Here is a 13,063-nt window from a genome sequence, read left to right on the forward strand (position 1 = left end):
TGGATTCGCGTACATACATATTTTGTTTCGTATGATCGGCCACTCTACACCAACCTCTCGTCAAGAACACAAGCAAGCAAACCAGGATCGGGTGTGCATCCCATTTTTACCCTTAGACCTTAGACTCCGAGCGAGGCCCAACCACAGACAAAAGGTAAGTGAATCTCATATAGAATTGACAATAAGATATTAAATCTGCCAATTGTTATTTGAATTGCATTTTATTTTACATATCCACTTACGAACATTTGCTATTTTTCGCTAATTTACTTACAAACAAATTATTGCATTTTTTTGTTATTATTATTTATCGAATATCATTTAACCAGCGACCTCATTAAGTTTTATGCAAAACACTATGTTTCCTGTAGTCGATTTTTTGGACTTAATTAGTTATTAACAAATTAATGTCAATTTTGGCTTTTTTCGTCTATCAGCTAAAAGTAAAGCCTTTGGAACAAATTTGAGAATAAATTAATAATTTTATAATCTTATAAGATATAAAAACCTTCAAAAGAGCTTTTTTTAAATATTTTTATCCTTATTTGTTGCTTAGAAAGTTGCAAAATAAGTCAAAAATTTCGGTTATTTTGAATGTTGTGATAACTTTTTAAAAATAAACTTATAATCTTTATATTACATATAATGTTGGGTCTTGTAGTTCCTAAATATCATTAAAATTTTAAACTGGTAGGTCAAATAGTTTAAAAGTAATTTAATTTGTTTTTCCCAAATGAAACACAATTCGTTTAATTTGTTGTTTTTGGCAACAATATAAGTCAGCAAATTATGTAGTTATAATAATTATATGTACGTGTTTTTTAAAAAGTTTAATACATTTTTATAGTTGCTGCTGTTTGAGATAAGCATGTCTTTTAGGTTGTTACCAAGATTGTATTTTCTTCTGGCCGCTAGGTAGTGTTGACAGTCAAGAAGTACATGTGTTACGGAAGTAGTGCTGTTGCAGTACTGGCATAAAATCTGATTACTGGAATTCATTAGGTGTCCATGTGTAAGGCGTGTGTGCCCTATTCTCAATCTTCGAATGATAGATTTGTCCTTTCTTTTCATTGGTGGGAGCTGGTGGTAGAAAATGTTTGGTTGTAGAACGCTTAACTTGGTATTGCTTCTTTTCCAATGATCATTCCAAAGGTCCATTATTTTATGTTTGATTATTCTTTTTAAATCTGATGATGTTTAAATGTCTGTTGTTACGTTAAGAGAACATGCTTGTTTTACTGCTTGATCGGCTTTTTCGTTACCTGGAATACCAACGTGTGATGGGATCCACAATATTGTTACTGTAATTCCATTAGTTTGAAGGCGATTACATATACTCTGAATTTCTTGAACTATTGGGTGGATAGAATGTACGTTTCTTATGGACTGCATGGAGGACAGAGAGTCCGTACAGATTGCTATAGTTTTATCATCGTTGAGTGGAGTTTTCACCGCTTGTAGTATTCCATATAGTTCAGAAGTATAAATACTGCAATTGCTGGAGAGTCGAAACAAGTTGACGGTGGTTGTAGTCGTTGTAACAGCACAGCCAACACCTTCTTCAGTCTTAGATGCATCTGAGTAAAGGATCTTATCGAAGTTGCATTGATGTAGTATTTAATAGAATCTTTGTTTGATAACGGAAGGTGATATTTCATTCTTATTATATTTGGATAATTCTATATTGAAATTTGGAAGTTTACATATCCATGGAGGAGTTTGAGGGGCCGTGAAAGGGCTGGTCGAAAACAGATTGATATCTAAATAAGGAATTAACATCTGTATAGTGGACGGTACCATTCTAGGATTATTAGTAACTGATAATTGTCTATTACAGATGAGGTTTCTTGTGGGATTTGTGGGATTTGCTGAAACTCTAGCGAAATAGAGCAGTAGAAGTTGTTGTAGTCTTGGATAAAGCGAGGGTTCGAAACATTCTACATGAATGCTTTCCACCGGACTGGATCGGAATGCTCCTAAACAGAGTCGAAGGGAAGTATTTTGGACTACATTTAGTGAACGTAGTAGTGAGTTACTTGATGACATGTAGATAACACTGCCATACTCAAGTTTGGTTACTGTCAATTAAAAAAGATGAAAAATAACAATTACAAATACTGCAAAATAATTTTGTAAAAACATGTCGATAATTGTCTTGTAATCAATTAGAATAACTTTTTAACCATTACCTGCAAGAAAGTTATTTTTTCATATTTAGACAGCCTGCACTTTTTTACAATTTTAAAAGAAAAACAGTTGTCCTAGGACAATTTGGGACGAAGTTAGTCCCTTTTTTTTTAATTGGTAGCAGAATTTTTTATAATAATTAAGATATCTTATTAACGTTATTTAAAAGAACATACTTTAAAGTTTTATTGTGCAAAATTCGAAAAAGTTTGCCTTTTAATTTAATAGTTCACAAATCTTCAAAAATGTGGTCCTCAAAATTGAACGAATTTAAAATGCATGGGAGCAGTGAAAGGAGAAGGAGCTGTTGATTGTACCTCTGATTAATTTGTATGTACTTTTTGCGTACACTACGAATATGTATTATTTAAATAATTAACTAAAAATAGACCATCTAATTTGTTTAAACATATTTTTTCAGTTTTTTATTTTTTTTAGTAATATTTGAGGTAATTTTTATTGTAAAACATAAATATTTATAATTAATACATACTTTTTTAATAAACTTTCTCCATAGCAACCTATTTTTTTTATTTATTATTATTTATTTATTTTTTTAAGAATTTTTATACAAATAAAAAATGTTTTTTTGCTTCAAAATTATTTTTTTAAATAATTTGAGTTATTTTAAAACTAAGACCAAAGTTATTCCTGTGTTTTTTTTTTGTAAAATAATTACTTTAAACTTCTTAAAACAAAAATAAACAATTAAAAATGCTGAAAAAAGCCGATATTAACGTTTTTCAGGGCCATTTTTTAATAGGTTGGACATCAAATTTAAAAGAACAAAATATATATGAGATACAGCATTAGGTGAAGCAATTTAAAAATGTACAATTCATTTGATGAAGCAATTTTTCGATTAAAAAAAATTCAGCTTGTGGGTAAAAAAAAAAACAATGTATTTTTTAACGTTAAAGTTTAGACGTTCATTAAGTCTATATATCTCGAAACGCAACAGTATATAATTTGTTTATGGATATTTTAAACTGACTTACGCCATATAAAATCACATACACTTGCACATTTTGAAACTAATGGACTAAAGCTTTCACCTTATATTTTTTGTTTTGAAATTCGATTTCTAAACGCAAATGCTCTAATTATAGGGGAATAACTGTTATCAGCTCAGTGGGAAGGTTGTACGATCGAATAATAAGAGAAAGAATAGAATTAGAATACAAAGACATAGAAGAACAAAATGGATTTCGTGCAGTAAGATCGTGTAGACAAGAAATCTATCTACCCACCTATTGTTTGTAGATTTAGAGAAAGCATACGATACGGTTCCTTTGAAAAAACTGTTGACGAAAGTAGGTCTCAGTAGAGAGTATGTGGATGCTATCGCAAATATATACAAAAATGCAAGAAGTGTCGTTAAACAACGAAACTTTATATCTGAATCATTTTCAATAACAAAGGGGCTTAAACAAGCATGTTGTCTGTCTCCGACCTTATTTAAAATATATATTCAATCATCGCTAGCGCAGTGGAGGAAACAAGTATCCTGAATGGGAATAGACATAGGCGGTGGTAAATGTCTAACAACTTTATTTTTCACAGATGATCAGGTAGTCGTAGTGAATGATGAGGAAGACATGGACTACATGTTTAGAAAACTAAAGATAGAATATGAAAAATGGGGCCTCAATATGAATATGTCAAAGACAGCGTATCTTAAAATAGGATATGATAAAGAAGATCCAGAGTTATAAATTAGAAATACAAAAGCATGCAACAAATATAAATATCTCGGATCTATAATATCTAAAGAAGGCACTACCAAAAGAGACATCGTAATTGTAATTGTAAATATTAGACAAACGAAATTGATAATCTATCGAACCTTGGTAGAGCCTATTATGACTTATGGGGCAGAAGTTTGGCAGATCACCAAAAAAGATAAAAAAGAATAGAAGTAATAGAAATGGATTTTCTAAGGAGAGCGTGTGATATATCCAGAAAAGATCATATTAGGAATGAAGATATTAGAAGGGTGGCAAATACTGTATATTCCAGTGTAGACAGAATTGAAACGAGACAACTAGTGTGGTATGGTCACGTGAAGCGAATGAATGAAGATAAATGGCCAAAGAAAGCTTTAAATTACATACCAAAATAAAGAAGAAGAGAAAGGCCTTCGGTTGCCTGAGAAGAAATTGTACGGCACATAATAGAGAGATAGAGCCATTAAAGAGGACGAATGGATGGACAGAAAACGATCCATCCTATTGAAAATTAGCCTCAAAAAACGTTAAAAGGTAGGAAGTGCTATGTTCTGGGAAAGGAATATGGTCGGTGAAAAAGCTTCTTTAATTTCGATTCAACTAACTTTAATAGCTCGCAGGTATGTTGTTTTGGTTCTAGAAACTGTAATTACACTCTAAAAAAGTGCAGTGGGAAAAAATTTAATTTTCATGTATAATAATGTATCCCCACATATCAGCAGAGTCACTACAGACTTCCTTGAAGCAGAAGATATCACTATTTTGTAGTGGCTTGCTTGCTCACCCAACCTTAACTCTATAGAGCCTTTGTAGGATATGCTTAAAAAATAATGAGAAATATCAGATTGTGTTGTGTGTATCAACTTCTATTGAAAACATTTATTCATATTAAACAATTACCAGCTAAATAGAATTTGATATACAAATTGATATAATATATTGATACCAAGAAAAATTAATAGTGTAATTTCTGTAAGATAATACCTTTATATTTTATAATTATTAGTAAAGTTAGAACAAATAAAAATAATTTTTTTTAGGTTTTAAATGCCTCTAATCTTCCTTAGTTAAAAGTTATCCTCCTCCTCATTCCTTAAGCACTTGCTAGCACGTGGTCACACTCTAAATACTATTAGCTTGCTGTCTCAATTGGCAAAGAATTTGTTACATATAGACGGTTTTGTGTAGGGATTATCCCATCAGAGTCTTCATTTGGTTGGTCTGTCCGTCGTATTGGATATCTTCCTCTTAGTGTTCAGCCTTTTATCTTTGCTTGGTGCCTGTTCTCCTAGCTATGTGGCCGAAGTAAATTAAATATGCTTGGTTTACTTTTTTTAATAGCCTTTTTTATATGAAGCTCTTCCAGAATTAACAGATTGGTTCTATGTTTTGTTCAGGATACACATAGAATTCTACTATAGACCCACATTTCGAAGACTTCGATCTTATTCCTATCGGTTTTTTTGAGAGTCCGTGTTTCAGCTGCACTGAAAGTATAAGTGTGTCATCTGTGTATTGCAGATTGCTGATTTTTCTGTATCCTATCGTGATTCCTCCATCTCATTCATTTAGTACTTCTCTCATTATATATTCAGAATATATGTTCTATAATAATGGTGATAGTATACAGCCCTGTCTAGTTTCTTTATTTATTTTGAATGGATCTGAATATATTCCATGTATTTTAACTTTGGCTGAGTTTTTATCATACATATTTCTTATTAGGTTAACTAGGTGGTTAGGTACTCCCGTATTTTCCATTAAACTCTAGATATAATACCATTTTACTAAATCGAAAGCCTTTGTGTAATCTACGAAACAGAGCAGCATTGGTAGGTTGTGTTCTCGTACTTTTTCTATTATCTATCTGGCGTTCAGTATCTGCTTCCGCATTTCTTTTCCTGGTAGGAATCCGCATTGTTCTTTGGCTATCTCTGGAAGTAGAAAGTTCTTTAGCCTTTCGTTAAATATATGTAGCAGGACTTTACTTACATGAGGAATAAGGACAATGGTTCTGTAATTGCTGCATACGGTTAGTGATCTTTTTTATGGGTAGGGATAAAGGTTAAATGAAATCGTAGGCTTCCACGGCCAGAGTCAGAATTATAGTTTATTCGTCTTCCGGGTTTGGACCGTGTCATTTGTGAGTGACCCAAAAGTGGGTTAAAGGTTGATTCGCACCACTATCAGGCCATTGACCTGTGATCTATATCATGTTGCACATATCCAGTATTACGTCTACGCCAATCTCGCTCATTACTGGATCTAAAAATATTAGCTTAATTCTTTGTTGGCAGGGGAGGATGTGGCAAACTGATCTCCTAGGTTCGGTCCTGTTTTATACTTTCAGTACATACTTTCTATTAGAATATATTTATTCTAATATTGAATTGGTTGCCCATGTGAATACATTTTAAATTGGGTTGTAGAAATAAATGACATAAATATATTGTATGTCTGTTATTTATTTCTACAACCCAGTTGTTATTTAATTCTATTTCATATATGGAAACTCCTGATCATTTTTCGTCAGTAATAGATCCGCAATGCAATATCTATTATTGAAAAGTTTCATACAATTTTCTTATGCCGAATTAGCGAAATATTCAAAATGACTTGATAAAAATTAAAAATAATAAATACAACAGCCTTTTAATAAGCAAAATAAAATAAGTATTCAATAAAAAAAAATTAATTAAAAATAATTTCAAAACAAAAATATTATTTTAAAATAGTTAAAATGTACAAAAGTAAGATACAAAGCCATATAATGATTACCTTAGGCATAATAAAAAATAGTATATATTTTCGAGCAAAAGTACCTTACAAAAACAATATATCAAATGTAGATAATTTTTTATCTAGTAATTTCTCGGAATGTACACCATTATATCAGCTACTAACAAATACATTCGTTATCATATCTCTAATTATAATTAAAAATGATAATATTGAATCTTAGTTTTTATTTAGGAATGCTTATTGATAACAATCATTAGTTTGTGAAAGAAAACGACTTTGATAAGGTTCGTCATAATATTACCTCGTACAATCAAGTTGGATAAAGAAATATAAACAACAGAACTCAACAATATTTTGGAGAGGATGACTCACTCTTAAAAACGAAATTTGACACAGTGAGCTATTGAAGGATTCCACAATTCCAGCGGCGTTTCTATGCTGGTTCTATGACAAAAGTTCCAAATTCTTTGCCAGTTGGCGCTATTTTAATTTTAAATTTAATTTACTTGCAGCGACCTCTATCGAACGGAGCATGAGTCTGTGCTCTCATGCGCCGTTGTCGCTCTTGGAATCTACATTATGAACTACCATGTGACACTAGGCTCAATTCTTCTTCTTTTTTGTCTGTCATCTGTCAACGTCAATTCTTTTTTTTTTGTCTGTCACTGGTCAATTCTTACTATTTAGCATGCGTGATGTCAACAAGTCCTAGCCCGCTGTGTGCTTATGATTCTGGAAGGGTGAAAAGCTATGTGTTTATTGCTATTTAGAGAAATATGCACCATGTAAAAAGTTCATCTCCGCTACGGAGGTTGGCAATTATCATAGCTATTTTAATTTTTGAGGCAGTAGCTCTAAATAGTTGTTTTGAGCTGCATCCAAACCATTCTTTCAGGTTCTTAAGCCATGAAATTCGTCTTCTTCCGACGCTTCTTCTGCCATGTATCTTTCCTTGCATTATGAGTGCTTTTTCGATTCTGACTTTGATTTCTGCAGTGTAGTCATTATTTTCTGTTATAGGTGTTCCTAGGTAAGTGTACTTTTTTACTCTTTCGATCTGCTGGCCCTCTACTATCAAGATTTTGTTAGTATTGTGGCTGTTTTTACAAATTTTTATAAAGTTCGTCTTTTTGATATTGAGCGAGAGTCCGTACTCCCTACTCCCTACTATGTAAAAAGTTATGAGGACTAAATGTTAAGCTATATCTTCGATTTAGCTTAACAAAGGCAGTTGTTAGGTAACATGAATCATTTTTTAAGGATATGTGTGAAGTTAAGAAATTAATTCAGTGAAAAGCATTAATTGTAGCAAGTCACGTACCTGTATTCCTAAAAATAGTGACAAAGAAAATCAATGAGATTATTACAAATATTTGTTTAGTTCCAGATCATATCAGGCCAAGAGTATGTTCGTTACCAGAAAAACCCTACAACCCACGACTTAGCGACGATCTGTACCGTTTGCGGACATTCAGTATAACTAACAAGGGAGGAGTTGTGAACTGCGGGGATTCCATCATTAACAGAAGGTCCAGGTCAAATACTAGTGTAAATTCTACCGCCAGTAGGTGAGTCATTACCGTTTATCCTTTGCATGAGTTTTGAAACCTATTCCGTCGAGTTGTCGAAATTCTCGACGGGAGATGCACATTCAGGTTTTTAACAAGATTGCCGAAATACATAAATCTATAAATAGCATTTTTTTTAATACAGTAGGATTTAGACTACATTTAGTAATAAAAATATGTATATTTAAAGGAATTAATTATAAGGAAGTTACAAATATGTGCATACCTAAATGTGCAAAACTTAAGAAGAAATAATCAATGCAACTTTGAAATAACTAACTACAGCAATTAAAATAAATAGTCAACTCAAAAAATATATATGGTTTGAATAATAAATCGTCTTTATACTTTTAACCCTTTACAGTGCTGGTGAAATAATGTTGCACATAGTTGCTGGTGGGTCCCCGAAGACCAAAATTTTTTTTAACAGTAAAAATACAGTTCTTCAAAACTTAAAATTTTATTCATAAATATGAGTAAGAACAGTTCTTTTCTTTATATGATATACTAATCAAACACAATTTTCACTTACGAGTATATTGGCAATATTCTGTTTTAGCTTTCCTATCACTAATTCTAGGGCAGAAAGAACAACAAAATTTTCGGATTGGTTCCTCATTATGACAGGTTATGGGTATTTTCTGGCCCAATTGTTTTCTAATAATGCATTGGAATTCACGTGGTAACCTGTCCAGTTTTCTTTGTCGCATATGATCCATCACCAGTGATTTTCCTGGTGTAAGAAGACGATTTCTTCTCATATCTGCTTTATCAGTTTGACATTTTAGCAATGTCTGGCTATTAACGGCAGCTATATTTAGAATTTGGTAAAAAAATTGGTTGCCTGTAAAGTCGGTTTTACGGGCGAAGATTTTACGTGACAACGTCTTTTTCTCGGTAGAATATTTATTGATATGAATATTATTAAATTGCACAATAGGAACAAGGAATTGAATGAAAATAAGAATTGCACAAATTTTAACTATAGAAATATATTTTGTTTACTAAAGCATTGTACATGTAAACTTAAACTTAACTAATTTCTATTTGAGTGATTTTGTTGAGGATAGGACGATGATAGGAGAAATATGAAATGAAAGGAAGTGTTTCTGCTGTAATGTGTCTTGAACGCCAAGAACGCTCGAGAAAGACAGAGACACAAGCAAGGAAGCACGCACCGATTCAACGCGCCTAATTCTCTAGTGCTGCGTGCACAGCGGACCGATCATGTTTGAGTGGGAGAGGGACGCAAGGCATTCGCCGGTCCGGCGGGCCTCTCTCGTTCGGTGACTCACTGTAACAGACGTGAGCGGGCGTTACACTTTTTCATGAATGACTCCGAGCCACAACCTAATTTAAGACGTTCTCACGTCAAAAAATCAATATTGCCAAGCGCCTTGTTGATATAATGCATCCACACCGGCCCATTTCTGGCTTTCCACCTTCATGATTTATTTAGTAATCATTATGCATTGCGTTAAAATAAGTCTCTCGGCCCTTTTTTTAACATAAGTTCATTTTTGTCATTCCAATATTATGGTCAAATAATGATGATCCTACTTGTCGGCTTGTCCTACTATTTGGTATAAATTCAAATGGTAATTGCGGCTTGTTAATTAATTCTTATAGTTCCAAGAAGAGTCAATCCTTGCCTCTTAAGTTTTTTACACAATTCAATTGAAGAGAAACAGTTGTCTGTAGTAATGTTGCGGTTTGTTTTCTGTAAAGGGATCACAAGAGTCAGAGCGTCGCTATTAGAGACTGATACATCAACTCTGGCTCTGCTTATCTAATGGTGAATATTGTTATTAAAGTAAAATATTAAATACTTACCGATTCTTTCATAAGAACATTGCCGTGTTCACTGTAAAATTTCGAATCTTGCCAAAAATACCTTCGCCTGAATTATATAAAAACAAGCACAAAACTCTGCTCCCCGGCAGTCCTAACAAATATAAGCGCCGTACACTCCAGCTTTGTTTTTATAACTTGAATTCTTTTTAGAACTTTGTGATGTTGGTTTAGGCCAAAAATCAATTTCAAATGTCGTTTAAGAACTTGCGCATAAGCAAGTTTTGTTAATAATAGTGTTTGATATATTTTATAGAATACACTCAAAAGTTTACTAAAGAAATGTGTAATAATATAAAAAATATATATGTTTATATTAGCTTTTATGCATTTTATGTTTAATTGTTAATAATGATGTGTAAAATAATTGTGGTTATACTTATACTCCAGTATAAATAGTTTATAACAGTTAATGGGCAATTTCAAAACTTTGCTCTTCTATCACAATTAAGATAAAAAGAGTCAGTAAAAATCAAAAAACACCCACAATATCACTAGATGCACTTTAAGACTAATGCACTCTAAGTCAGGTGTCTCAAGAAATTAACAAGTTGCACGAAAAAAGACTAGAAAGAAAAGACTTATTCACCTGCGAAATTAAGGGTAAGTCACCGAAACTACTATTCCATTGTCTCTCCAAACGAAATTTTTAAATACTACGACGGGTTACGTGGGACTAGAAACCTCAAATTATTTTAGTAATGTTTAAGTAAAGTTTAGTGTAGTTCTGATTAACATTATTTTGTTCTATAAAATATAAAACACATGAATTATTTTTGTTTCTATAGGAATTGGGATTTACCCCGATAGATGCAGTTATCAAGTAGTGGCATGAAATCAACGAGCCTTTTTTGTAGAAAAATATACCACAATTACTAGGTATGATCGTCCAAGTTCAGCTCATGGTGGCACCCTAATTCTTTCTACAAATAATGTTTTCTCTCCTATAACAAAATATGACTTTTTGTTGAATGAATCCTTTTTTGAGTTTTCATTGGTTTATAACAAAAATCTTAATCTATACATTCTTTGCATTTATAGATCACCTGATTCTTTCACTGAACTATGTTTTTAAATCTGTTAGACGATCTGTTCAATAAAAACAGAAAAATTCTATCTTCTTCTCATTGCGCCGTCTCCTTTCGAAGGTTGGCGATCCAAATGGCAATTGTAGTTTTGGAAACTGCTGCGCGAAAGATCTCTGCGGATGAGCGGTCGAACCATCTCCTCAGGTCTTTCAGCCACGAGTTCTGGCGTCTTCCTACGCAGTGGGAGCTGTGAAAAATTCTATGCAGTGACTTGAATATTAATTACGCTGTTGTTTGTGCTTCCTTGGTCAATATATTCGAATCGTATGGTTTGAAAATGCACCTTATCTATTCTATAAGAATTATTAAAACAACATCTACCATAATTGATTATATTGTCTCAGATTTCTTACCCCTGACCCTTAACCTCTCACCAAGTTTAACACTCTTAACAAACCATCTTCGAAAACCCAACATTTAGGTGAGATTTTTTTCGCTCAGAAATTTCGTTAATTCCAAAATGTATAATTGATTTCTGGGTGGCACTTTCCTTCTGTGGCCGTGGACTATAAATTTGGTTATTTTTTAAAAAGGCTTGTCTGAATTTTGAATAAGGTATTTTCTTTTATTACAATAAGGTCAAAACATCACAAACCCTGGATTACCGAAGGTATCCGCATATCAGTCAAGAATATGCGTTCAGTACTGTACATCAAGAAATTTACTACCAACGTCTTTATCACTAAATATATCTATAAGTACAGGAACCTACCTAAAACTTATCAAATCAGCTAAAGAAATGTACAGATCAAAATCGTCTGGGAAGCGAAATGTTACAAAAAAAACTTGGTCCATAATAAACGATCTTCGAAATAAAACTAACACAGCTCAAACATTTTCTCTTATAACCCCTGAAAATTAATATTTATACTTTATTAATGTGAGTAAGAAATGAAATAGTTTTACATCGAATGAAAAAGAGCACAGAAATAACAAAAACGATAAAAATTAGAAAGTTACAATATTTCGGTCATGTAATGAGACATCCAGAGGGGTATAACCTTCTACACCTAATAATACAGGGTAAGATCGCCGGAAGGGGAGGCCCAGGCCGAAGAACATCGTGGCTCCGAAATCTCCGAGAATGGTATCAAGAGACCACCGCTAATTTATTTAGAGCCGCCGTAAACAAAGTTATTATTGACAATATACGTTCGATAATCGGACAGGGTACTGAAAGAAGAAGAAGAATGTGAGTAAAAATATAACAACTATTTTGTCACAACAAGATCCTATTTAATATCTTCGCAATTTAAAAAAGGTCTCGAATGTATTCTTTATAAGACCAGTTAATAAATCTGAACTGATACAAACAATCAGTAGTATCAAAAACAAATCTTTCTGCAGTACTGATGGAGTATCCATAAAAAGTTTCTACATATCCCAAAAAATGTGTTGGAAGACCTGGTCTTACTAATTAATTATTTCGTTTGAAAAAGGTATATTTTCAGAGTGCCTAAAGACAGCCATTATTATTCCTCTTTATAAGGGTGGTGAAAAATCAAATGTCGGTAACTTTAGACCTATTGCTTCACTACCGGTCCTATCCAAAATTATTGAGAGACTTATAAAAGCCAGACTTGTGTCCTTTCTCGTTAAAAACAACATTTTATCAAAAAGTCAATTCGGCTTTTTATCTAGTGATGCTATGTTTTCTGTAATACGTGAGACACGTTCGCACTCTGGCCGAAACAGCTGTAGTGATAATAATTTAAAATAATTTTTTTGTAAGTGTTGAAATAAAAAATTTTCAGTATTTTATTATTAAATAACCTTTACACTGCCACTGTTTTTTGTGACTATGAAAATGCTTTTGATTGTGTAAATCATGACATTTTGATAAAAAAAAACTAAATTTCTACGTAATTCGAGATATTTCTTTGAATTGGTTCCAGTCTTA

The 13,063-nt window shown here is 32.5% G+C and overlaps 1 protein-coding gene across 1 annotated transcript in view; it reads left to right on the plus strand.

Annotated features, from left to right (window-relative positions):
- Nucleotides 1-13,063, plus strand: part of LOC140442056 (uncharacterized) — a 304,302-nt gene that overhangs the window by 156,197 nt on the left and 135,042 nt on the right. Inside the window, exon 6 of the mRNA XM_072533113.1 lies at nt 8,038-8,224. Coding sequence (XP_072389214.1) covers nt 8,038-8,224 — 187 coding nt within the window. The remainder of the gene's footprint in view (nt 1-8,037; nt 8,225-13,063) is intronic.

The sequence above is a fragment of the Diabrotica undecimpunctata genome, chromosome 5, assembly GCF_040954645.1.
Source record: "Diabrotica undecimpunctata isolate CICGRU chromosome 5, icDiaUnde3, whole genome shotgun sequence".
Taxonomy (NCBI): domain Eukaryota; kingdom Metazoa; phylum Arthropoda; class Insecta; order Coleoptera; family Chrysomelidae; genus Diabrotica; species Diabrotica undecimpunctata.